At 39.2% G+C, this 23,401-nt stretch overlaps 1 protein-coding gene and 1 long non-coding RNA gene across 5 annotated transcripts in view; one reads left to right on the forward strand and one right to left on the reverse strand.

Annotated features, from left to right (window-relative positions):
- Nucleotides 1-23,401, forward strand: part of SPTLC3 (serine palmitoyltransferase long chain base subunit 3) — a 146,470-nt gene that overhangs the window by 26,497 nt on the left and 96,572 nt on the right. For both annotated transcript variants that reach the window (XM_055304162.1, XM_055304171.1), the window contains one exon: nt 15,272-15,457. In XM_055304162.1, the coding sequence (XP_055160137.1) occupies nt 15,272-15,457 (186 nt within the window). The remainder of the gene's footprint in view (nt 1-15,271; nt 15,458-23,401) is intronic.
- The window catches only part of LOC129496157 (uncharacterized), a 64,713-nt gene continuing 48,120 nt past the window's right edge, over nt 6,809-23,401 (reverse strand). For all 3 annotated transcript variants that reach the window (XR_008661675.1, XR_008661673.1, XR_008661674.1), the window contains 4 exons: nt 12,549-12,653; nt 12,143-12,238; nt 10,299-10,371; nt 6,809-8,647 (listed from right to left, as the gene is read on the reverse strand). This is a non-coding gene — a long non-coding RNA (uncharacterized LOC129496157). The remainder of the gene's footprint in view (nt 8,648-10,298; nt 10,372-12,142; nt 12,239-12,548; nt 12,654-23,401) is intronic.

The following is a 23,401-nucleotide window of genomic DNA, read 5'->3' on the forward strand; positions in this document are numbered from 1 at the left end:
GATAGAATGAGGAGATCATCCAGGAGGTGATTGTGGTTGCCATGGTCTGGAATATAGATAGGTGAGTGTCCCCCCTGATGCTTCCGGTTCTACCTTGGGGATCTTTCTGTTCATCCATTCCTACTGCCTTTATCCTTCCTGCTCTCATCTTTCAAGCCCTTGATCAACTGCATTCTCATTCATGAAGCTTCCCCTACCTCTTCCAGCCAGGGTTGGATACAACCTCCCAGTTCCCACAGGACTTCTCTGTGGTAACAGCTGTGAACCTCTAGTCCGTCTCTGGGCATATCCTGTCTCCTGGCAAAGCATTTGGTAACATGGGCACTCAGTAAAACTTGGTTTAGTGTTGAGATAGAAGAAAACAATAATAACAAGATCTCTTACGTATACTTGAGGCTGGCGTTTGAAGGCTGTGTGAAAAAAAATTTTAACCTAAGTCATCACATGGTCATGTATTTCAGTGGCCTGAACAATTTGAGTTGCCTGAGCATCTGTTTCTTTTACCCCAGCTATCCTCCTGGAATACCCAAGATAAGAGGTTTCCACATTGGCTAGTACCATGTAGAACATCTTATTCCAGGGTTTGCCAGCAGTTAATGATTGATTATATCAGGTGTCTGTAACAAACAGAAATAAAATGATCAGTAAGGTGCTTATGCCCATATTGAACATGACTGTATACATAGAGAATCAAGTGATACACTCTAAGCAGAAGTGTCTCACCTATTTGTAACAAGATGATAGGACTTAGACTAAACTGAGACATAAGAGCTTCACAAAGCATCTCTAAACATTTATGTCTACCAAACACGTGATAGAAGGCTGTGGTGAAAGTACTCATTCGTTAATATCCCCAGACAACTTTCAGGCATGAAGTACCTTCCAAATAAGGTAGAATTGTGTACTCTCATCATTCTTTATTTTTTAAATTATTTTTATTGGAGTTCAATTTGCCAACATATACCATATTGCCCAGTGCTCATCCCGTCAAGTGGCCCCCTCAGTGCCTGTCACTCAGTCACCCCAACCCCCACCTACCTCCCCTTCCACTACCCCTGTTTGTTTCCCAGAGTTAGGGGTCTCTCATGTTCTGTCACCCTCACTGATATTTCCAACTAATTTGCTCTCCTTTCCCCTTTATTCTCTTTCACTATTTTTTATATTCCCCAAATGAATGAGACCATATAACATTTGTCCTTCTCCAATTGACTGACTCAGCATAATACCCTCCAGTTCCATCCATGTTGAAGCAAATGGTGGGTATTTGTCATTCCTAATGGCTGAGTAATATTCCATTGAGTGTATAGACCACATTTTCTTTATCCATTCATCTTTTGATGGACACTGAGGCTCCTTCCACAGTGTGGCTATTGTGGACATTGCTGCTATAAACATCGGGGTGCAGGTGTCCCGGCGTTTCACTGCATCTGTATCTTTGGGGTAAATCCCCAGCAGTGCAATTGCTGGGTCGTAGGGCAGGTCTATTTTTAACTCTTTGAGGACCCTCCACACAGTTTTCCAGAGTGGCTGTGCCAGTTCACATTCCCACCAACACTGCAAGAGGGTTCCTCCTTCTCCACATCCTCTCCAACATTTATTGTTTTCTGTCTTGTTATTTTTCGCCATTCTCACTGGTGTGAGGTGGAATCTCATTGTGGTTTTGATTTGTATTTCCCTGATGGCAAGTGATGCGGAGCATTTTCTCACGTGCTTGTTGGCCATGTCTATGTCTTCCTCTGTGAAATTTCTGTTCATGTCTTTTGCCCATTTCATGATTGTATTGTTTGTTTCTTTGCTATTGAGTTTAATAAGTTCTTCATAGATCTTGGATACTAGCCCTTTATCTGATAGGTCATTTGCAAATACCTTCTCCCATTCTGTAGGTTGTCTTTTAGTTTTGTGGACTGTTTCTTTTGCTGTGCAGAAGCTTTGTATCTTGATGAAGTCCCAATAATTCATTTTTGCTTTTGTTTCCCTTGCCTTCATAGATGTATCTTGCAAGAAGTTGCTGTGGCCAAGTTCAAAAAGGGTGTTTCCTGTGTTCCCCTCTAGGATTTTGGTGGATTCTTGTCTCACATTTAGATCTTTCATCCATTTTGAGTGTATAGTGTATAGTGTAAGAGAATGGTCTAGTTTCCTTCTTCTGCATGTGGCTGTCCAATTTTCCCAGCACCATTTATTGAAGAGACTGTCCTTTTTCCAGTGGATAGTCTTTCCTGCTTTGTCGAATATTAGTTGACCATAGAGTTGAGGGCCCATTTCTGGATTCTCTATTCTGTTCCATTGATCTATGTGTCTGTTTTTGTGCCAGTACCATAGTCTTGATGATCACAGCTTTGTAGTACAACCTGAAATCCGGCATTGTGATGCCCCCGGCTCTGGTTTTCTTTTTTAATATTCCCCTGGCTATTGGGGGCCTTTTCTGATTCCACAAATATCTTAACATGATTTGTTCCAACTCTCTGAAGAAAGTCCATGGTATTTTGATAGAGATTGCATTGAATGTGTAAATTGCCCTGGGTAGCATTGACATTTTCACAATATTAATTCTGCCAACCCATGAGCATGGAATATTTTTCCATCTCTTTGTGTCTTCCTCAATTTCTTTTAGAAGTGTTCTGTAGTTTTTAGGGTATAGATCCTTTACCTCTTTGGTTAGGTTTATTCCTAGGTATCTTATGTTTTTGGGTGCAATTGTAAATGGGATTGACTCCTTAATTTCTCTTTCTTCAGTCTCATTGCTAGTGTATAGAAATGCCACTGATTTCTGGGCATTGATTTTGTATCCTGCCACTCTGATGAATTGCTGTATGAGTTCTAGCAATCTTGGGGTGGAGTCTTTGGGTTTTCTATGTACAGTATCATGTCATCGGCAAAGAGGGAGAGTTTGACTTCTTTGCCAATATGAGCCTTTATATCTTTTTGTTGCCTGATTGCTGAGGCAAGGACTTCTAGTACTATGTTGAATAGCAGTGGTGAGAGTGGATATTCCTGTCGTGTTCCTGATCTTAGGGGAAAGGCTCCCAGTGTTTCCCCATTGAGAATGATGTTTGCTGTGAGCTTTGTGTAGATGGCTTTTAAGATGCTGGGGAATGTTCCCTCTATGCCTACACTCTGAAGAGTTTTGATCAGGAATGGATGCTGTATTTTGTCAAATGCTTTCTCTGCATCTATTGAGAGGATCATATGGTTCTTGCTTTTTCTCTCGTTGTTATGATCTATCACATTGATTACGAGTGTTGAACCAGCCTTGCATCCCGGGGATAAATCCCACTTGGTCATGGTGAATCATCTTCTTAATGTATTGTTGGATCCTATGAGCTAGTATCTTATTGAGAATTTTTGCATCTGTGTTCATTGGGGATATTGGTGTATAATTCTTCTTTTTGGTGGGGTCTTTGTCTGCTTTTGGAATTAAGGTGATGCTGGCCTCATAGAACAAGTTTGTAAGTATCCCATCTCTTTCTGTCTTTCGGAACAGCTTTAGTAGAATAGATATGGTTTCTTCTTTAAGTGTTTGATAGAATTCCCCTGGGAAGCCACCTGGCCCTGGACTTTTGTGTCTTGGGAGGTTTTTAATGACTGCTTCAATTTCCTCCCTGGTTATCAGCCTGTTCAGGTTTTCTATTTCCTCCTGTTCCAGTTTTGGTAGTTTGTGGTTTTCCAGAAATGCATCCATTTGTTCTAGATTGTCTAATTTATTGGTGTATAGCTGCTCGTAATATGTTTTTAAAATTGTTTGTATTTCCTTGGTGTTGGTGGTGATCTCTCCTTTTTCATTCGTGATTTTATTAATTTGAGACTTTTCTCTTTTGTTTTTAAGAAGGCTGGCTAATGGTTTCTCTATCTGATTTATTCTTTCAAAGAACCAACTCCTGGTTTTGTTGATTTGTTCTACAGTTCTTCTGGTCTCTATTTCACTGAGTTCTGCTCGAATCTTTATTAACTCTCTTCTTCTGCTTAGTGTAGGTTTTATTTGCTGTTCTTTCTCCAGTTTCTTTAGGTGCAAGTTTAGCTTTTGTATAGAGTTTTTTCCAGTTTTTCAAGGGAGGCTTGTATTGTGATGTATTTCCCTCTCAGGACTGCTTTTGGTGTGTCCCAAAGATTTTGAACCATTGTATCTTCATTCTCATTAGTTTCCATGAATCTTTTTATTTTTATTATTTTTTTAATCTGGTCTAAAAATCCATGTGATGATCTTTATTTTTTTAATAATAAATTTATTTTTATTGGTGTTCAATTTGCCAACATACAGAATAACACAGATAACCCAGTGCTCATCCCGTCAAGTGCCCCCCTCAGTGCCCATCGCCCATTCACCCCCACCCCCTGCCCTCCTTCCTTTCCACCACCCCTAGTTCGTTTCCCAGAGTTAGGAGTCTTTATGTTCTGTCTCCCTTTCTGACATTTCCCACCCATTTCCTCTCCCTTCCCTTCTATTCCCTTTCACTATTATTTATATTCCCCAAATGAATGAGAACATATAATGTTTGTCCTTCTCTGATTGACTCATTTCACTCAGCATAATACCCTCCAGTTCCATCCATGTTGAAGCAAATCGTGGGTATTTGTCATTTCTAATGGCTGAGTAATACTCCATTGTATACATGGACCACATCTTCTTTATCCATTCATCTTTCGATGGACACCGAGGCTCCTTCCACAGTTTGGCTATTGTGGACATTGCTGCTATAAACATTGGGGTGCAGGTGTCCCGGCGTTCCATGAATCTTTTTAATTCTTCCTAATTTCCTGGTTGACCCTTTCATCTTTTAGCGGGATACTCTTTAACCTCCACGTGTTTGAATTTCTTCCAAATTTCCTCTTGTGATTGAGTTCTAGTTTCAAAGCATTATGGTCTGAAAATATGCAGGGGCCAATCCCAATCTTTTGGTATTGGTAAGACCTGATTTGTGACCCAGTATGTGGTCTATTCTGGAGAAAGTTCCATGTGCACTTGAGAAGAATGTGTTGCCTTTGGATGTAAAGTTCTGTAAATATCTGTGAAATCCATCTGGTCCAGTGTATCATTTAAAACTCTCGTTTCTTTGGAGATGTTGTGCTTAGAATATCTGTCATTTGTAGAAAGCGCCGGTGTTAAAGTCTCCCAGTATAAGTGTATTATTATCTAAGTATATCTTAACTTTGGTTATTAATTGATATACTTGAAAGCTCCCACATTAGGGGCATAAATATTCATGATTGTTAGGTCCTCTTGTTGGATAAATCCTTTAAATATGATATAGTGTCCCTCTTCATCTCTTACTACAGTCTTTGGTATAAATTTTAATTTATCTGATATTAGGATGGCTACCCCTGCTTTCTTTTGAGGACCGTTTGAATGGTGAATGGTTCTCCAACCTTTTATTTTCAGGCTGGAGGTGTCCTTAGGTCTAAAATGAGTCTCTTGTAGACAGCAAATAGATGGGTCTTGCTTTTTTATCCAGTCTGAAACCCTCCGTCTTTTGATGGGGTCATTAAGCCCATTCACATTCAGAGTCACTATTGAAAGATATGAATTTAGTATTATCATAATACCTATTCAGTTCCTGTATTTGTCGATTGTTTCTTTGGACTTCCTCTTTCTTTTACAGAGCCCCCCCTTAATATTTCTTGCAGAGATGGTTTGGTGGTCACATATTCTTTCAGTTTCTGCCTATCTTGGAACCTCTTTATCTCTCCCTCTATTCTGAATGAGAACCTTGCGGGATAAAGTATTCTTGGCTGCAGGTTCTTCTCATTTAGGACTCTGAATATATCCTGCCAGCCCTTTCTGGCCTGCCAAGTCTCTATGGAGAGGTCTGCTATTAATCTAATACTTTTTCCCATACAAGTTAGGGATCTCTTGTCTCTTGCTGCTTTATGGATTTTCTCTTTATCTTTGGAATTTTCAAGTTTCACTATTAAATGTTGCAGTGTTGAACGGTTTTCATTGATTTTAGGAGGGGGGGTCTCTCTATCTCCTAGATCTGAATGCCTGTTTCCCTCCCCAAGTTAGGGAAGTTTTCAGCTATGATTTGTTCAAATACACTTTCTGGTCCTCTGTCTCTTTCGGTGCCCTCTGGAACCCCAATTAAACATAGATTTTTCCTTCTGATGCTGTCATTTATTTCCCTTAACCTTTCCTCATGATCTTTTAATTGTTTTTCTCTTTTTTCCTCAGCTTTCTTCCTTGCCATCAACTTGTCTTCTATGTCACTCACTCATTCTTCTACTTCATTAACCCTTATCATTAGGACCTCCAGTTTGGATTGCATCTCATTTAATTGATTTTTAATTTCAGCCTGATTAGATCTATATTCTGCAGTCATGAAGTCTCTTGAATCTTTATGCTTCTTTTCCAGAGCCACCAGTAGCTTTATAATTGTGCTTCTGAATTGGCTTTCTGACATCGAATTGTAATCCAAATTTTGTTAACTCTGTGGGAGACAGTACTATTTCTGATTCTTTCTTTTGTGGTGAGTTCTTTCTAGTCATTTCTGCTCAGTACAGAGTGGCTAAACAAGTTGTACTGGAAAAAGGAAAGAAAAAAAGGGAAACAAACAAACAAACAAAGAAAACAACAACAACAACAACAACAAAAAAGGAGGGATAACCTCTGGTTCTTTTTTTTTTTTTTTTTATGATAGTCACAGAGAGAGAGAGAGAGAGGCAGAGACACAGGCAGAGGGAGAAGCAGGCTCCATGCACCGGAGCCCGATATGGGATTCGATCCTGGGTCTCCAGGATCGCGCCCTGGGCCAAAGGCAGGCGCCAAACCGCTGCGCCACCCAGGGATCCCTGGTTCTATATACTGTAAATCCCTCGACTTCCCCTGGAGCTTTCCAGCACTGCTCCATCAAGAACTTGCTCTTCTCCTGTCCTTCCAGCTGGTCTTCTGAGGGAGGGGCCTGCTGTGCTGATTCTCAGGTGTGTGCACCCTGCCAGGTGCTGGGCTCAGTGGGAGCTGTTTATCCTGTAGGACCTCTGTTCCCTGGCAGCCCCAACCCTCCCAGGCACAGGGTGACACCAGGAGGAACAACAACAGTTGTGTTGGCCAGCTCCCCAGCCCTGGAGTCAGCTCCCCCAGTAACTACTACAGTCTCCCAATCCACACTGGCCTGGATGCTCCTGGGGTTGGGGAACGCTGACCTGCACAGCTCAGGGTGCCCGGTGGCAGGAGTGTCCTCACTGTCTTGTGCACTCCCAGCCTCCGCCTGTCCCTGAGGGTAGCACAGGATCCTGGGCTGAGTCCCCCAGCGCCCTGGGATCTGGGGCCTGCAACGTTGGAATCGCTCTGGGGGCTGCAGCCCCCTCCACCCGGAGCCACCGCCTGAGCTGCTCCCAAGGCCCTGCTGGGTACACGCTCCAGCCCTTAACCGCGCTTAGCCCATGGTGTGTGGCGCGCTCTCCCCTGGGGCACACTTCCTCTGTTAGTGACCCCAGGAGACTGGAGGCTCCACTGCTCCTCCTAGGATCCTGCCCGAGTTCCCTGCGAGTGCCTTTCCATCCGGGAAGATTGTTAAAGTTCCTGCTTCTCCGGGCCTGGGCTTTCCTGTCCTGGAGGCTCTTGCCACAGGGCCTTAGCCTGGCTCCTCGTGGGGACCCCCCCCCCACTGGATTCTTTTTTATTTTTTATTTTTCCACCTTCCTAGCTTGTTACAAGTGCAAACTCTTCTCTTTGTAGCATTCCAGCTGTTCCCTCTTTAAATCTCGGGCTGAATTCGTAGGTTTTCAGGATGATTTGAAAGTTATCTAGGTAAGTTGGTGGGGACAGGTGACTTGGGGACCCTACTCTTCTGCCATTTTGCCCTGCCCCCTTACTCTCATCATTCTTGTATCATTCCACCTTCATGAACTTTGGGGCTGTATCATTTGTATAAGTGACATTCCAAGGTATTTAAAAGGGAAATAAATGCAACTTGGGAATCAATAAGACACTCAAGTATTTTAGAGTAAAAGTAAGAATTCTACTGAAGAAAGAGCTGCTTTGAATTTTACTACCATAGGGGTGATAATTTAAAATATACATATATATATATGTATATACACTAGCTATACACACACACACATGCAATAAATAAATGTTTCTTCATTTGCTGTATGTCCTTAAGATAATTTCCAGATACTTTAAATCATTGTATTTTCATCAGTTAAGTTTGTTTTATTGTCAGGAAGATCCATGGAAGCTCTTCATGGTACTATTGTGGAAATGGTCTCCCCTTCCATAGATTTTTAACCAACTCCCACATTTGAGTACAGCCTAATCTCTAGAATAAGTCTCTTATTCAAGAGTATTCACAATGGTTCTCTTTCTCTGCTCAAAACCCAGCAACTACACGGTAGGTAGATACTCATTCCCAAAATGCCAGTATCCTTGGAAGTTTGTGTTATACCCAGGAGACCTCAGAGGAGGTCTACCCAACTCTTATACTGTGGAAAATTCTGCATACATTCCACTTCAGAGAGGAAGATGGTCCTCTCCTTATCCCCAGTGCTCTAAGTTCCCCTCATCATTTTGTCAGCCCAAAGACTATTTTATTCCCAGACTTCCTACCCTTGTAGTGACCAAAACCTGACAGTCTCTTCATCTTCATCTTGGCTCTTCTTTTCCATGGACCAACCCAGCAGTACAATGGAATGCGCCATGTTCCACAGCTGCCTCAGTCTGAAAATAAAAGCTTGCTTGTGAGTAGGTGGTTAATCTACAGAATTAACTTGAGTCCAGATTTATTCATCCCTTTTTATCCCACTCCAAGTACTAGGGCAGAACAAAAGCCTGCAATGGTTTTTTGCCATTAAAAGGGTTTGCCATTTATTTCCCTTTTTGCCATGTATTTTTGCCAAAAAAAAAAAATATATATATATATGTTTTTTCCCCCCCAAAATTCTGGAGGGAAAATTGCTACTGAGACTGTCAATGTCCTTCTGGTCAAAATAGTCACATGTGCTCTTCCTCCCATCCCCTCAGGGGATGGCAACTGTCCTGGCAATTATACCATCTCTTCCTTTTATCTCCAGTTGTCTTTAATCTATTGGGTACTTTTTTCAATTCCTAAATATGCTATTTTCTTTATTCATAGAGCAGCAGCTCCCCACATTATTAGTACCTAAAGCCACCACCTCCTATCTGTCCCATCCTTCCGCACCACACTTCTTCAGTGAGCAGTCACCACTCCTAAGCCCATTGTCTCCATGCTCCCTTTCTCCTTAAATCCTAGTGTCCATAAGACCACTGGGGAAAAAAGGTGGATAAAATCACTTGCTGAAGTTTCCTTGTGAGTGTCTCATAAATAATGGTCTTCTTCAGCTCCAGTGTCCCAACCCCCTACCTCTCCTCTCCCTTGAACCTCCCACCACTTTCTCCCTTACACCTGCTCTGTCCCAGTGTATTTTCTTCCTTCTGCTTCTCCTTATGTGTAGGTCCTGGCTGGGGCTCCATACATATTCTTCCCCTTTCTTCCCAAATATTTTAGTCTAACAGTTTTATCTGTCTTCTCAATTCACAAGATTTCTTGAAAATCATAACGTTTCATGAGTACTTACTCTGTGGCAGGTACTTTGCATATATTATCTCATTTAATTTTCAAAATAGCCTTTAGGGCACCTGGGTGGCTGAGTTGGTTGAGCATCTGACTCTTGATTTCGGCTCAGGTCATGATCTCAGGGTCATGAGATGGAGCCCTGTGATGTTGAGTTCCGCACTCTGTGATAAGGCTGCTGGAGATTCTCTCTCTCTGCCCTTCCCCCCACTCATGCTTGCTGTCTCGCTCTCTCTCTCTCTCTCTCTCTCTCAAATAAATAAATATATCTTAAAAAAAAAACAACCTTTTAGCTCCATTGTAACCTTGAGGGCAAGAGAAATTAAGGAACTTGCACAAGGTCATCCAGTTGGCAAATGGAAGTGCCAAGATTTGAACCCAGGCAGTCTTATGGCTGCTCAAGGACTCTCCACCATCCAGCTCGTCAGGACTGGGTTCAAATTCCACCTCCTTCAGGAAGCCACTCCTGATCACCCAGCGTGATATGGTCCCTCCATTTGTGGCATCCTTATGGTGTTTACTTTCTGCTCACTCCCCTTCCTACCCCCACCTCACCTCTCACATGCATCATAACGTTATCAATTCTGGGAGAAAGGGACTGTATTTGCTGCTTTCATATCCCCTCTAATGTTAGCATTGGACTGTCTAAAATAGGTGGGCAGCGAAAGACCTGCTAATTTGAATAGAAGACTCATTATCTGTAAAGTGAGTCTTCCCAGCATGGCCCAACATCCTGTTTATTTCCAGATATGACAGGAATGTAGGAAGTGAACAAACCTCAGAGTGTCACAGTGTTGCAATTGAGCAGGCATTGTAGGCTAGGTTGCTCAGGATCTGTTTATTTTCAGGGCTGTGAAAGAAAAGGTAGAACAGAGAAAGAAAGTACATCATGGGTTACCATGCTATGTCAGTCTTTGGCCAGCAAACTTATTAATAAGCAAGATTTTAATGCTTCATTTACTTTAAAAAGACAAAAATCTCATATTTCAGAATAACTATCCAACCCCAGATTGAGAATTCTTTCCCAAGGAGTATGATGGATTTTAATTTTAAATAAAGGGATGTAGTAAATGAGTCACTATCCAACTGTTAAGAAAGACCTATGTATTTCCAGATAACTTTATTCTCCATCAAGGTATCTCATTTTCTCTCTGCCAAATAAAATAATATTAAATTAAATGAAAATAAATAAATCAAGTTATGTGAGAGAAAGTAGATATTGGTTTGAACTGATGGACGTTGTTGAAAATTTCTCCTTTGTATTATAACTTTCTTCAAGAATAAGTCACAGGGGCAAAAAAAAACAAAAAACAAAAACAAACCCTAGTTATACAAGCCAAGGCTGTGCACTCAACTGTGAGTGTTATTTGCATCTAGGTAGACTGTTCTGCAGTGCAGGTTTATCTCAGAGCCAATTCAAGCAGAAAGTTCCCATGGATTTCAGGGGAAATGTGCTGCTTGATTTGGCCACATATAGAGCTCAGAAATGGATTTAAGGCCTCCCAAAAGGGAAAATCTTCTCCTACCCTTCACAGGTTGGCTTAGAAGTTTATCCCTTTGCATGTGGCTGCATAACTTAGCCATCTTCTAAGTCAACCAAAACCGTTAATCATGTTTCCAGAAATCACCTGTATTGGGCCCCTTTCACTCACTCTTCTTCCTCTATGGTGCCCTTAAAAGCCGTGCGTCCCCAAATTCTGTCTCAAACCTACTGTTATACTCTCTTTATAATTTGCCCTTTATCACATTCACCTTCAACCATGGCTCAAACCAAGCCTCATCGATCCCAGGACCCCGGGATCACACCCTGAGCCAAAGGCAGACGCCCAGCCACCAAGCCACACAGGCATCCCAGATACTCCATTTTTCTCATCCTTGATCTTGTACCTAATCATTCATAAAAATTCATCAAATCTTCCTTCATGAATATCTCAGTCCCTTTTTCTGGAATCTGACAAATAGAGGAAAGAAGGAAGTCAATGATGTGTCCCCATGATGTGGAAGGAGCCAGGAGATGGTTCCTAATGGGGTCAGGAGGTCACTTGGAATGCAGGACACAGATGCAGTCCAAAGATTAAGCACAGAACAAAGCCAAGGAAAGGAGCCAAAGCTGGCACTAGAATAGTAAGATCAGGTGTCCATCAGACCTACAGGACAGGTGTGAGGACATAGTAGGAAATAGGTCAAGAAATCAGGATGGGACTCAGTCTGTTTTGTTCATCTTTGAGCCCCCAAAATCAAACACATAGGCAGCTCACTGTAGGCACATACTGAATGCCCTATAATCCCAAATATGAGGTATTGGTTATAAACTCTCATTCAAGACCTGATATTAACCAATGCTCTCTCACTTTCATTATTTGAGACCACCAGGTAATGTTGGAGGAAGTCATATGAGACAAGAGTAACATCCATTCACATTAGTTCAGAGTATCTAGAGAAGTAACCTGATGGTATGCATAAATAAGGAGGCAAGGAATTTTTATTAAAATTAAATTTTATTAAATTTAATAATATCTCATGGGGTTTTGACTAAATAATTCAAGTGTTCAATGCCATTATAAAAAGGCTTTTTAAAAAATAATTTAAAAACCAGTGATGTAGACAAAAGAAATACTCACCTACAGATGTATTTTTTTTTATTGTCATATATTTTGTGGCTTGGGATAACACTTCCAGTGATTAAGTCACATAGAGATTTCCAAAATATTGCAGCTCTGACAACATAGAGGAAAGGAAGGTGACATGTTCTCAAAAACTGTGTTGTAGTAAAAACACCACTCTAATTGACATGATTTTATATATCATTCTAAATATTTATGTGTAAATTAAATTAATGCATTAAATATTAGTAGATATTTGACAATTTCCTCTAAATCACTAAAAGTTATATATTGTGGTCAAAACACTTCTCACTGAGAAATGCAGAATCTGTGCATTGCATTATGTTTGCTGAGTGAAATAATGAATGTATAAATACTTATTAAAGACTTAATTAAATTTTATCCTTAGGAATAATTTACTCACCAGTCCACTGAACCAATATATTCATTATGCTACTATGTGAAATCAATTAAACAGGAATCAAAATGATCTGGCTCTAAAAGTTACCTTCCACTGGAATGTTGACACCTAATAAGAAAGAAATACTTCCTGTAACTTTGTTATAAAAAATTTCAAACACACACAAAAGTGAAAAAATAATGTAAGAAACATTCATATACGGCAGCCTGGGTAGCTCAGAGGTTTAGCGCCACCTGCAGCCCAGGGCCTGATCCTGGAGACCTGGAATCGAGTCCCACGTTGGGCTCCCTGCATGGAGCCTGCTTCTCCCTCTGCTTGTGTCTCTGCCTCTGTGTGTGTGTGTGTGTGTGTGTGTGTGTGTCATGAATTAAAAAAAAAAGAGAGAGAGAGTGAGAGAGAGAGAGAGAGAAACATTCATATAACCTTTACCTAGACTCAAGAGTTATTTTTCTTTTTTGAGAGAGAGAGAGAGAGCACACACACACATATGTGAGTTGGGGGAGGGGCTAAGGGATAGAGAATCTTAACCAGGCTCTACTGTCAGTTCAGAGCCTGACATGGGGCTCTATTTCATGACCCTGTGATCATGACCTGAGCCAAAATCAAGAGTCAGACATTTAAGCGACTGAGTCATCCAGGTGACCCACAGACTCAACCATTATTAACATTTTCCCAAAATTGCTTCATATATGTATATTTAATTTTTGATGGACCATTTGAAAGAAAATTATAAATGTCATAACATTTAATTACCCTAATACCTCAGCATGCCCTGAAGTATTTCCCCTCATAATTGTAGTACTGCCATCACTCCTAACAAAATTAACAATAATTCTTAATAAGATACATATCCAGTCCACATTTGGATTTATGCAGTTGTTCAAAATATGTATTTTTTAACTCAGTTTGTACATCAACAAAAAAACAGGATCCATGAAAGAACACACACTGCATTAAGTTGTATCTTTTAAGTCCCCTCTACCACCTACCCTTTATTCTTTTTTTTCTTTTGTCCAGCTTTATTGAGGTATAATTAAGAAATAAAAATGTATATATTCAAGACATGCAATGCTATTTGATATATGTAAACATTGTGAAATTATTACCACAGCCAAGCTAATTAATATATCCATCACCTCACAAGTTATCATTTTCTGTGTATGGTGAGAACACTTTAGATATATGTCTTATCAAATTTCAAATATACTATACAGTATTATTGACTGTAGGAACCATGATGTACATTAGGTCCCAGAATTTACTCATCTTATAACCAAAGACTTACATACTTTGGCCAACATCTCCCTATTTCCTCTACTTGCTGACCTTGGTAACTACCATTCTACCCTCTGTTTCTGTGAGTTGAGCTTTTTTTAGATTCTACATATGAATGAGATCATGTAGTATTTGTCTTTTTGTGCCTGGCTTATTTCATTTAGCATAATGTAGTCCAAATTTATCTATGTTGTTGCAAATACCAGATTTCCTTCTTTTGTGTGGCCAAATAATATTCTACAATATTTTATATTCTTTATTCGTTCATCCATCTACAGACACTTAGATTATTTCTATATCTTGGTTATTATGAATAAGGATACAATGAACCTGGAGGTGCAGATATCTCTTCAAGACACTGATTTCATTTCCTATGGGTATATATCCAGAAGTAGGATTGCTGGATCGTGTGGTGGTTCAAATTTTTTTTTTTAATTTTTGAGAAACCTCAGTGGGTTGTACATTTTCATGATGGTTGTACCAATTTACATTCTCACCAACAGTGTACAGGGTTGCCTTTTACTCTACATCTTCATCCACATTTTTTATCTTTTGCCTTTTTGATAGTACCCATACCTTAATAGGTGTAAGGTAGTATCTCATTGTGGTTTCTCAGTGCATTTCCCTGATGATTAATGATGTTGAATACCTTTTCATACACCTGTTGGCCATTTGTAGGTCTTCTCTGGGAAAATGTCTATTCAGGACATTGCTAATTTTTATTTTTTTAATATTTTTTTAATAATAAATTTATTTTTTATTTGTGTTCAATTTGCCAACATACAGAATAACACCATTTTAAATCAGGTTATATGAGGGTTTTTTAGTTGTATGAGTTCTTTATTTTAGATACTAACCCCTTATCATATATTTGGTTAGCAGATATTTTCTCTCATTCCATCAGTTGCTTTTTCATTTCATTGATAATTTCCTTTGTTGTATACATTGTGGATTATCTGATTGTTTCCTCATAAAGTCATCTGCCACATTCCCTTATCCTGATGTTTCTTGTGAAATGGAAGTTAGATATAAAAACTTGACTAAGTTCAGGTCATTAGTATATTGAATATTACATCATGATAAGAGCACGGATGCTCTTGTTCCAACATTGGTGATGGAATTTGATCACCCAATCAAAGTAGTAACCTCAGATTTGTTATTAGGGAGTAACATATGGGGTGGTACGTTGGCATCTTGCAAAAAAAAATGTATTTCTCATTAACTTTTCACTTAATGGATTTAGCATCTGTGAGAATTTTTGCCAAAATCAATTATTTTGGAGGGGATTGTAAAATAAAATGTACCTTTCTGATTACCACCTTCATGATCACTTTCTACCTTTCTCTAAGCACTTTTTTATGTTCTTTAAAAGTTTGAAAGTCCAAAATTTTAAGTATATATTTTATCATAATGGAAGAGAACTAACCTTCTATTTTCTTTTGTGTTTTCAGCAAAATGGGAAGCCACATTTTTACGATAAGCCAATTGCTGAATCCTTTGAAGAAGCACCCCTTCACGTTATGGTTTTCACTTACTTGGGATATGGACTTGGAACTCTATTTGGCTATCTCAGAGACTTTTTGAGGAGCTGGGGAATAGAAAAGTGTAATGCAGCTGTAGAACGAGAAGAACAAAAAGTATGTATGTGTATCTCCTTGGATCTTTGTCAATGCATATTCTTTTCTTAAGTGTTCTCAGAAGTGGTGATGCATGTACAGACCTAAAAAGAGTGAGGCACTGGGACCATTCAGGGTAAAATCTACTCATCTCCACCCCATAAGCCCCATCCCCCATGTGTCAGACTTATTTTTTTTAATAAACATTTTATTGAGCAACTACTACTTGCCAGACACTGAACTAAGGGTTTTCTCATACATTATCATATTTAATTTTTATAACAGTTCCATGAGACAAGTATTAAAATGCCATTTTAAAGATGAATAAATCAAAATATAAGAGCAGAGGCTTTTGGCTAGGACTATACTATGATCTTCTTGTTGCAAAATGAGTATTATTTATGTTCTATCCTAAAATAGAAAAGTGTGCCTGAGTGGAATATGAAATTTTATTTTCATTTAGGTCATGGTTTCTCAACTTTGGTATCAATGACATTTTGGATTGGATAATTCTTTGATGTGGAAGACTGCCCTGTTTGCACTGTAAGGTTTTTAACCGTAACATTTGACATGACATGGCAATCAAACATTTCTCCAAACATTGTCAAATGTGTCAGGAAGTGCAAAAAACCTCAATTTAGAACTACTATCTAGATACTTTTGATAGCTAACTCATAAAAGTCTACAGCATCCTCTTTTCACATAGAGTTATCAGGACAACCTGGAAAATATTCAGAGATCTGCAAAGAACCTGTATTTTCCTAACATGTTTTCCAAATCGGTTCATATGATTTATGATGCCCCAAATTCTTTTTTTCTAAAAATTGCTCTGAAATATTATGATATTATGATGATTATGGGCATGGATCACTCCACATGATGGAGCCTTGAACACATCTTAGCAAAGAACCATAGGGAAAGAAAACATGGTGTGAAAGAGGTAAGAGAAAGCATTGTACATTCAAGGAACTGAGAAATTCCAATGACTAGACTATTGTGAGTGACAGTGGGAGTATGTGGGGAGAAAGATTGTTTGAGAGGCAAGTAGAGACCAGACTATAATGGGTTTTTATAAGCCAGAGATATTTATTGTAAGGACAATGGGTAGGCATTAAAGGAATTCGGGCAGAGGAATGCAGATTTGCAGATTAGAAAGACCATGTTCACTGGCCTATGAAAAAAAGGATTGCAGGAGGACAGAACAGACCAAAAAACCAGTTAAGAGGCTGATGCAGAAATCCAGCTCAAATTCAAAAAAGCTAGGGGCACTTGGGTGGCTCAGTGGTTGAGCATCTGCCTTGGGCTCAGGTCGTGATCCCAGGGTCCCAGGATCAAGTCCTGAATGGGGCTCCCCACAAGGAGCCTGTTTCTCCCTCTGCCTTCTCTCTGCCTCCCTCTGTGTGACTCTCATGAATAAACAAAATATTTTTAAAAAAATAAATAAAATAAATTTAAAAAGCTAGATGAGATCTGGAGTAAGACTAGGGTAGTTGTAATAGGAATGGTGATAAGAGATAAGGCCAAGAGATGTTAAAGAAGATGGAGTTAATAAGGATGATTGACTTGACTTAGGGAATTAGGGAGATGGACAAATCAAAGACCACATTCAGGTCTATGCCTTGGGAAGCTGGGTGGGAAGAAGGTTATGGTATTCATTGAAATGGGGAATAGGGGAGGAAGATCCAGTTGGAGAGGAAAATGGTCAATTCCTTTTTGCCAGGTTGAGAACTAGTATTAGATATAAAGGCCTAGACCCCTGGAGAAAAGTCTCAGATGGATATTGTGGCATTTTCAGCATATCTTGAGCATATCAACATTAATCAAAGCCACAGAAGTAGATGAGATCTCCCAAGGAAGGTCTATAGAAAAAAAAGAAGGGAGAGAAGAGAATGAAAACCTTTAGAGAATTTAATAGATGTAAGAGATGGAATTCTAATGCAAAACTAGAAGCAATGTGACAAATTAAAAGGCCTTAAAATAGTTTAAGAAAGAGATATTTGTACTTAAACTGGGGAAAAGATAGATGGAATGAAGAAAAGGGAATTATAGAGATATTTAGGAGATAGAATCAACAAGTCTTGGTGACTGTGTGTAGAGAAAATTAGATAAAGGGAAGAAACCAGGGTAACCCAACTTCTTTGGCCAGACATGAGAATGGTAGTGGCATGCCCATCACAATGGCAAGGTTGTATATAGCAAAAAGATATACACACATACAGTTTTGAGGATGTACAGGTCCTTAAATGGCAAAGGATCTAGAAACAGTTGAGTCTAGTAGGAGCTGATGATGAAATGGGAGACTGGGATTAGAAAAGCAAGTTCTTCTTGGCCATTCTCATGAGGATCCCCACAGCTCCTCCCTGACACCAGCCAGTCTGCTCTAGAAGCTGTTATCACCAATCTGCCTGTTTCCCAGGTGTAGGTAACTGGTGCATAATAGATCAGCACATTTCAGTATATGTACTGGGACAGAGGGTGAGTCAAATGTAAATTTCTCAGGTGTGGCATCCCTTGGCAGGCTTAGCCTTCAGCTTTGCCATCTATTTTCTCCTCTGTGCCAATATTTTTGTTCTAGCAACCTAGCAGGGCTAGTCACTTTTTTTTTAAGCATTTCTTATATTTCAAGCAGAACATAATTATATATAGGAAGCAGACTCTGAGATGGAGGTGTGAGAGCAGAAAGATTTTTGCAGTGTGCTCCTGGAAGCAACACCCATACACCTGTGAGGAAGCGAAGGGAGCAAAATGAGACCAGGTAAATTGTGATGCAGTCCCAGCCAAGGTCTCAGTGGATCCCACAGGGAGCTCTGGACAGGAGGGCCCTTCAGAAGCATTCCTCACAGAGGGCAGGGTTGTGGAGCCTTCTGTGATGATAAATGGGAACGACCACCCTAGAGGGAGATCCCGAGCCAGGCAGCTCCCTTCAGCAAGCTGTCTGCCTCCAACATTCCCAGCACTTGAGGGAAGGGGTGCCTAGTCCCGAACAATGGGATACATTGACCATGAGCAGCCTTGATCGCAAAACCTGTCACTATGGGTGCAAGAACTGCTCAAACCACCTCCCACAAGGAAGACAGTGCATCAAATAAATCAATGCTCTGTTTTTGTTTTTTTTTTTTGTGTGTGTGTGTGTGTTTTTTTTTGTTTTTTTTACAAAATAAATGATTTCCCTCTTGTTGGATCTCTGTGAGGTAGAGACCATCAGTCAATTGAGTTACCTTGGTGGATATACCTTTCACATGGCACACTTTTTATTATGTGTTCCTTCCTTTTGAGCCCCTTTAGACATTTATAGCTGTTCAGAGTAACAAATTGCAATAGCTGCCGTCATTGTATTCTTTTTGATGGGACTTGGTCACTAGAGACCCTACATTCAGGCTGACCGTTAGCCTTTTACTATTTCCCCCAACCCTGTACTTCTGACAAGTACCCTTGTTTTGTGTTAATAAGCTACCCGAGGCACATCTTGAAGTATCTTGCTGGAAACACACCGCTTTCCAGTGACTCTTGGTTCTTTTAGCAGAAATGAGCATTATAATCTATTCTAAAAGCTGGTGACTGAGAGAGCAGAATGAATTGTCCCATAAGCTAGCCAAGAGCAAAATGACACAAGGAAAAAAGCATATCCATGAGGTGGTGATGGAGAATAGCAATAATGTTTTTCAAAAAGATCATAAAGAGATGTCTGATTCTGATTGCACTCTTCTACTCTATGTGTGTTCTTTTTATTTTAAATATGTTATGTATATGTAAGGTGTACAGCATATTTTGATAAAAATATACATAACAAAATGATTGCTACAATCAAGCTAATTGACATGTCACTTTCCTCATTTCTTTCCTGTTTTAATTAAATACAAGAATTTATTAATCCAGTTTCCCTATTTTCTCCCTGAGATGACTCCTCTCATACTAAACCATCCATTCAGACTAAAGTGTTGCCCCAAATTTAGAATCTTTTTGTGTTCTTCTCTTTGATTTCTAGCCCAAAAACCCTGAAACTGTCTCCAAAACATAAAGGCTTTGAAAATCTTCTTATCTAGATCACTTGATTACTGATTCACTTAGGATTACTGATTCACTTAGTATAAACTAACTGAAAAGAAAAAAAATCAAAATCTTCCTCCAGAAGAGCTAAAAAACAAATCACAGGCCCAGGAGAACTGGCACCTCAAACAGACTCCACTAAGGATCAGAAGACACTGACTAGGAATGGGACAATACAGACAGGTACAAGGTTTAAATATTCTTGCTTAAAATCTCCTTTTAACTCTTAATTTTGGAGACACATATATCATTTTTTTTAAATCAAAGGCCACTTCAGCAATGAACTGAAATTATTAAATACCTCTAGATAAATCACTTTCTCAGTGATGCAATGGCTTAACTTGGCAAAATCCAGAAGAGAATGTCAGCAAATATAATCATTAAATGAATGTCAAGCATCATCAGAGACTTGAAAAACTTTAAGCCTAGCCCCATTTCTCAATCCATATGGTTTGATAACAGGTTCAGCAAGATCTGCTCCACGTGGCACCAGCCTTTTATAAAACATTTCAGTACAATTCCATGTTCATACTAGATACGGAGAGTCCCTGTAGCACCCATACAAGTACATCTCAGACATTTCTGGCCCATCCCCAGAGATTTTTACTCCCACATGAAACAAAGAGTGTTCAGCAAGTTGTAACTGTAAAGAATTTTAAGAGAAATCTTCAAATGTTTGCATGAATTAAAAATTGTCCTTTTGCATCCACATTTTGCATCCTGATAATGATAGCAGGATTCACCCAGAGAGTACTCATTACTTCTGAGTATTTCGAAGGGTGGGTTCCATTAAGGTCACTGGATCTGAGTTTTGTCCAAAGCAAACAGATGGCCTGAGCACTGGTCTTCCTGTTTGGACCTGGGCGAGCCCAAACTCAGAGAGCTTTCATTGGGGTTTCCCTGGGAATTTAACAAATTAGCCAGCAGCTTGTGAGATGGTAATATTAGACGAAGGGTTCTCACCCTTGGCTGCATATTGGAATCACCTGAGAAGCCTTAAAAGCTAATACCGGGCTTATACCCCAAATTCAAATTTAATTGGTTTGTGGTACATCCTTGGTGGGGTTCATAAAAGCTTCCCAGGTGATTCTCATATGCAGAAACTTAGAAACCAACGTTTAGAACAATCCTCCTCCAACTTTCCTGTGTATACAAATGATCACTCCCTCACTTCCTTGAATTAAATTTCACTAAATCAATAGCTTTGAATGCAGCAGAAATTGATGGCCAGTGAAATCCCCAATCCCCCCAACTAGGCTCCATTCCAAATACCTTCTGGCTGTGTCTAAAAAGCAAATATGGCCTCACAAGGGCTGAATATTTTCTATGATTGTTTCTAGCAAAGAAGCATATGCCATAGATTGGAACGACAACTCTATAAAATCATAGCTCTAGAAATATTTTGTGAAATAAGATCATCAGTAAAATCAAATCACAGCCTCCACACAGTGAATACTCAGGTCAACATTTATTTGGATGTGTGTATCTGAACATCCAAATAAATGCATATATATATACATGTTACACATACAAAACTTCTGCTGTGTCATTAAAATGTTCGTTAAATCATTTTTTAATTCCTTTGCTTCCCTTTGCAAGAAGGAATCTACAAATAGTAGTCAGGCAGAGTTGATTGATTTTGATAAGGTAGAGCTTTGCTATGTACACCAAGTATTACTAAGCCAATGTGTGAAATGAGTGGGTTATGACAAGTCCTAATGAAGAGCCCCTTCTCAAACCTGTGTCTTTTGTTTCCTTTCCCTTTTGTTACAGAAATAATGAGCAAAATTGTCCTTTTTTGTGCACTTAATTACATACAGGCTCATTTGCACCCATTTTGTCCTTCCCTTAACATAAATGGGATTGTATCATACACACTGTTGTGTGACTTACTATTTTGTCACCTATGTTTGAAGATCTTTACATGTCAGTCCAAGATTACCTCATTCCTTTAAATACTTGCATGATGGTATTCCATAATGTGTATATATGATTATTTATATTACCAATTTTTATTATTTTATTATTTCAAATAATTCTTCAATGAACAGCATATGTATTTATTCGAGGATAATTACTAGAAGTGGCTTTCTGGGTTCAAGGAATGTATATTTTAACTTCTGAGAGATTGGCAAATTGCCTTTCAAAAAAGCTTGCCCAGCTAGACTCCAGTCAGCAGTACCTAGGAGAGCTTACTTCCTCACCAGCACTTGATATGTTGATATGATCAATGCATTTTTTACTTTTGCTAGTCTTATAGGTAAACATTTTTTGTTCTTGTCTTAATTTGTATTTTCCTGATTAACAGTGAGACTGGGCTTCTTTTTATATGATTACTAGTGCTTTATACCCACTCTTCTTGAATTGCCTATTCATATCCCTTGCTCATGATTTTATTAAATCATTTCTTCTCACTGATTTAGATGAACTTTTTCTATATATTCATATATGAATAATTTGTCTATTAAATAATTTTAAATAATTTTCTAATTCTGTTTTGTAGCTTTTAATTTTCTCTATGTTCTATTTAGCCATACTTAAATTTTTAATTTTTAAGCCATATGTATCAGACATCTTTGGGTTTTCTTTGTTGTTGTTAGTTTTTGCTCTTTGGGGAGGGAGGATTCATTATGTTTAGGAAGGCATTTTTTTCATCTTAAAGATAAAACACATTTTCCTACAATTTCATTCAGTACTTTTATGATCTGTGATGCATTTATCCATTAATCCATAATTCACCTAGAACTTATTTCTATGTGTTGTGTGAGGTATGAGGACTTTTTAAAAAGTTTTAATTTAAATCCTAGTTAACATAGAGTGTAATATTGGTTACAGGAGTAGAATTTAGTGATTAATGACTTTCATATAATATTCAGTCCTCAAAACAAGTGCTCTTCTTAATACTCCTCACCCATTTAGCCCCTCTCCCACCCATCTCCCCCTTCAGCAACCTTAAGTTTATTCTCTAGTTCAGAGTCTCTTATGGTTTGCCTCCTTTCTCTTTTTTTTCCCTTCCCCTATTGTTAATCCATTTTGTTTCTTAAATTCCACATATAGTGAATTGTATTATATTTGTCTTTCTCTGATTGACTTACATAATACACTCTAGCTCCATCCACATCATTGCAAATGGCAAGATTTCGTTCTTTTTGATGGCTGAGTAATGTCCGTGTGTGTCTGTGTGTGTACCACATCTTCTTTATCCATTCATCAGTCAATGAATATTTGGGCTCTTTCCATAATTTGGCTATTGTTCATAATGCTGCTATAAACATTGGAGTGCCCCTTCAAATCAGTGTTTTTGTACCTTTTGGGTAAATACCTAGCAGTGCAATTGCTGGGTCATAAGGTAGCTCTATTTTTAACTTTCTGAGGAACCTCCATACTGTTTGCCAGAGTGGCTGCCCTAGTTTGCATTCTTACCAACAGTGTAAGAGGGTTCCCCTTTCCCTACATCCTGGCCAACATCTGTTGTTTCCTGATTTGTTAATTTTGGCCATTCTGACAGATGATGTGATGTGGTATCTCATTGTGGTTTTGATTTGTAGTTGCCTGATGATGAGTGATGTTGAGCATCTTTTCATGTGAGGAGGACTTTCTTTTTTAAAAGAGAGTTTTAAATGGTCTCAATATCATTAACAGATATTTTTTACCCACTGATTTGAATTTTTTAAGATTTTATTTATTAATGAGAGACACACACAGAGAGAGAGAGAGAGAGAGAGAGAGAGAGAGAGAGAGAGGCAGAGACACAGGCAGAGGGAGAAGCAGGCTGCATGCAGGGAGCCCAACGTGGGACTCTATCCCGGGTCTCCAGGATCATCTATCCCGGGTCTCCAGGATCACGCCCTGGGCCAAAGGCACTAAACTGCTGAGCCACCCAGGGATCCCCCCACTAATTTGAATTATTGATCTATT

This window comes from Nyctereutes procyonoides, unplaced genomic scaffold (assembly GCF_905146905.1).
Source record: "Nyctereutes procyonoides isolate TBG_1078 unplaced genomic scaffold, NYPRO_anot_genome, whole genome shotgun sequence".
In the NCBI taxonomy this organism is placed as follows: domain Eukaryota; kingdom Metazoa; phylum Chordata; class Mammalia; order Carnivora; family Canidae; genus Nyctereutes; species Nyctereutes procyonoides.